The sequence below is a fragment of the Sinocyclocheilus grahami genome, unplaced genomic scaffold, assembly GCF_001515645.1.
Source record: "Sinocyclocheilus grahami isolate Dianchi unplaced genomic scaffold, SAMN03320097.WGS_v1.1 scaffold57.1, whole genome shotgun sequence".
Taxonomy (NCBI): domain Eukaryota; kingdom Metazoa; phylum Chordata; class Actinopteri; order Cypriniformes; family Cyprinidae; genus Sinocyclocheilus; species Sinocyclocheilus grahami.
Window position 1 is genome coordinate 1,360,711 of NW_015505236.1, and position 3,571 is coordinate 1,364,281.

General features: G+C 36.7%; 1 protein-coding gene across 1 annotated transcript in view; it reads right to left on the bottom strand.

Moving 5' to 3' along the window:
- LOC107584108 (protein shisa-9A) overlaps window positions 1-3,571 on the bottom strand; it is a 47,070-nt gene that overhangs the window by 4,964 nt on the left and 38,535 nt on the right. The window contains exon 3 of the mRNA XM_016270551.1: window positions 2,499-2,624. Within this exon, the coding sequence (XP_016126037.1) occupies window positions 2,499-2,624 (126 nt within the window). The remainder of the gene's footprint in view (window positions 1-2,498; window positions 2,625-3,571) is intronic.

The window sequence follows — 3,571 nt, forward strand, 5'->3', positions numbered from 1 at the left end:
TCTCAATCCAGTCAGCGTGCTTTGCTCATCAGCTTGCACACATCAGCTGGCGTTAATACTGAATATTTAACATTATATTCATTGCATACATATACTTCGTAAACATCCTTAATCTCTAATAACTCCATTCTGCTGTCTGTTGTTCTGTTGTCAGTGTTTCTTTGTCTGAATGTGGCACTTATCACATGTTGTGTGGTATCGGCGTTTGGTATCAGGGCATTTTAACCAGTACGAGTACAGAAGCTCAGTATCGGGCCCGATACCGAAAAGGTACATTTGATTTTATATTTCAAAATTCTGACTTTATTCTCGCAATTCCGAGATTATATCTCACAATTCTAATAAGGAAAAACAACTTGCCAAACAGTTTTCATCCATAGTATGTCCATTTAAACATCTGCGTTTAGCTTCAAATGGCATCTTTGACGACAGTTTTCTATAAAAATTATTTGCATTCCGATCTTGACATCAAAAGGCGCCAAAATATTTTTTTATTTTATTCCATGAAGTTTACCCATTTACCTCCACTTGTTCCCAGTGTTTTTCTGTAACCACTATGCGCGCGCAGCTGCAAGTGATGTAACTGTGACGGCTACTCTGAATTGGTCGTAAAGAAATAATGATAAAACATATGCATAGATGAATTATTCACAATAAAAAACAGCTGGTACACAGTGCACTAGTAAGGTCAGTGACCCACCTTTCCTTCAGAAACATTAGCAACTGAACGCACGAGTTTAGCACACAAGCAGTTAAGGTTTTCAATCTGTGGTCAGTTAGGCCTGTCACGTTCCTTTGGGAGATGCGTCCTTTTACCAGGTGATTCATGTTTGTAAAGGAATCATTACTCTTAGAGTACCAGGCATCCTAGTGTGACTTCTTCAGTCTGCTTTTGATGGTCGGCCGCTTTGACGACCTTGAAGATAAACTTTTCACGCTTAAAATGAGTTTGGTCTTCGGTGTGATAATAAATCTTATTTATCACTCGTCTGCCCCTGTGGGAGAAGACGAAGACGTCATGCACAGTGAACATTTTTCCACCGTTGCGCCGCTCACTATATCAGATACACGGATCATCACAACAGACGGGTGAATCAATTACAGTGCTCAACTGTGCAGATCCTCAAGAGCCATAATCAAGATGAATCGTGGTTTTGTAACTAGTGCCCCCAGACAGAGTTCAAATATCTATCGGCTCGCAAACTCCACGCATGCAGTTAGTGCCATCAGGATCTCAAAGGGTTTTGGTGGGAGGATATTCTGGTACAGGCCTTTATTAGACGCTCCACTTCTCTATGTCGGGTGGAAATCCAATTCTGTGACCTTAGAGATGTGTTTGGGGACTGAGAGAGAAGTATTGAACTTATCAGCTCTAACAATTCTGTACCTTTGATCATTTTCATGGAGGAGGTAATTAAATAAGAAAAAATAACTATGACGCCAGAGGGTGAGTTTTTCTTAGTTCGATGATCTCATATGGTATATGTCATTCATGATGAGGTGAAATTAAAACATTTGGTTGGGGCAGGAAGGAAGCTTGAAGTTACTTCACAGTATAAATAGGGATGTAATGATGCACCCTGAGACAGATGAAAATCCATACAAATATGTGACAAATCAAGTCGGTTGAGATTGTAAACGAATCGCAATACAGTTGGGGGTGGAGGTTTACCGTCTGAACTGAACTGACTGTCTTTAGAAAAGTTTAGATTGTATTTTCTTTTGTTTTTTAATGAGTTTTCTATTTTGTTTAAATGTTAAAATATTTTATAGTTTAATGCATTTAGAATTTCACAGTCTAGTGCTATTGCTATCTAATGACATGTTTAATTCAAGTGGGTTGTAAAGATTTCAAGTTAATACAAAAATAAATATTTTTTTTCATGCAAAAGTATTGGTTTGATTTCAGTTTTTCATAGTTATGTTTTTTTTAGTAGCCTGTATATACTATATACACTGTTTAAGTTTGGAGTCAGTAAGTTTTTATTTTATTTCATTTCATTTTATAATGACACATTAAATTGCTCAATAATGGCAGTAAAGACATTTCTTGCTTCAAAATATTTCAAATATTTCAAAAACATTTTGTTCTTTAAAAAAATAAAAATTTAAGCACAGCATTTTAACACTGATAATAATAAGAAATGTTTTTTGAACACCAATCATCATATTAGAATGATTTCCGAAGGATCATGTGACACTGAAGACTGGAGCAATGGCTATTAAAAATGACATTTTAAGATGTATTCAAATAGAAAAACAGTTATATATACAATATGAATGCAGGTCAACTGTAATGAAGTACAGTGACTCCCCTTCAATACAAATCCAGTGATAAAACACCTCTCAAAGCCTCTCATTCTGGGATTCATTAATCATTTGTAAAATATTCTGTGGTAAATGCTATGTTCAATAAGAAGAATAAAAGTTTTGCACAAGAAAGATCCACACAAGATTATAACATGCTAAAAATGATCCTTTTGAGTGTACATCCTTACCCACAGCCTTCAGTGAGGCGTATTTGTTGAGCGCTTTTGCCGATTGCTGTTGCTCATAGACATGGGACAGCTGGCTGAGGGCTGGATACGGGTGCGTTTGCATCATGTTGTTTATCTGGCCGCCTTCTGCAAACAAAAGAAAATATTGTTAAAGGGTTGCATCATTATTTTGTCTTAATTTACAGCATTTTCTTAGTCATCTCTAATAATATGTCTTGCTTCCTGCTGACTAACCTCACTTGGGATTCGCTCGCCACTGATAACAAAAGACAAACAGACACCTAAAGATTCTAAAACTTTCTGTACATACAGTACAGTACACAGGCAGACGAAAAAATAATCAGACTGAACGGATCCGATAACGAGCTGTTTGATGTGTGTGTGCGGCTAGTGTCAAAACCTGGTCCAATCTGCCTCCTGTGATGTGACAGTCAAAGAATAAGCGATGGTATGTATATACAACCAGTCCCATTGATTTCCTCCCTTGACTTCCTCTGGTTCATAGAGATGAAAGAGGTGTGACCTGCGTGGCAGAGCTGTCAGCGCAGATCTCCTGTTGTGACTAATTAATCACTTAGCCCTGCAGCAGGGTTGCTGACACACGTCTGTACTGAGCTTGTGCAGTGAATCATACCACACCAGCCATCACACAGATTACTGCTCAACAGAGCTTCAGAAAACACTATAGACTACTGTACACGATTTAGCGCTTAGTATGCATGTGTTCTCTAATGTTTTTGTCAAATAATAACAGATTATTTGTCTTTGTTTTGCCATAGCTTGTGGAAAATATTATTTATTTGCTAATAGTACATAGTTATTTTCAGTTATGTAATGTTCAAAATTGGATGACTCGGGGAAACAGATACTGAACACTTTGAGTGCACAGACTCGTACCGTGCAAACTTCACATGAAAGTCTTGACTGATGTACACTACTGTTCAAAAGATTTTTTTTTATAAATAAAATGAATACTTTTATTCATAAAGCATGATTTTTTTTGCTCAAAAGGTTTAGTTTTAGATAAATGTTCTTTTAAACTTTCTATTCATTAAAGAATCCTGAAAAAAAAA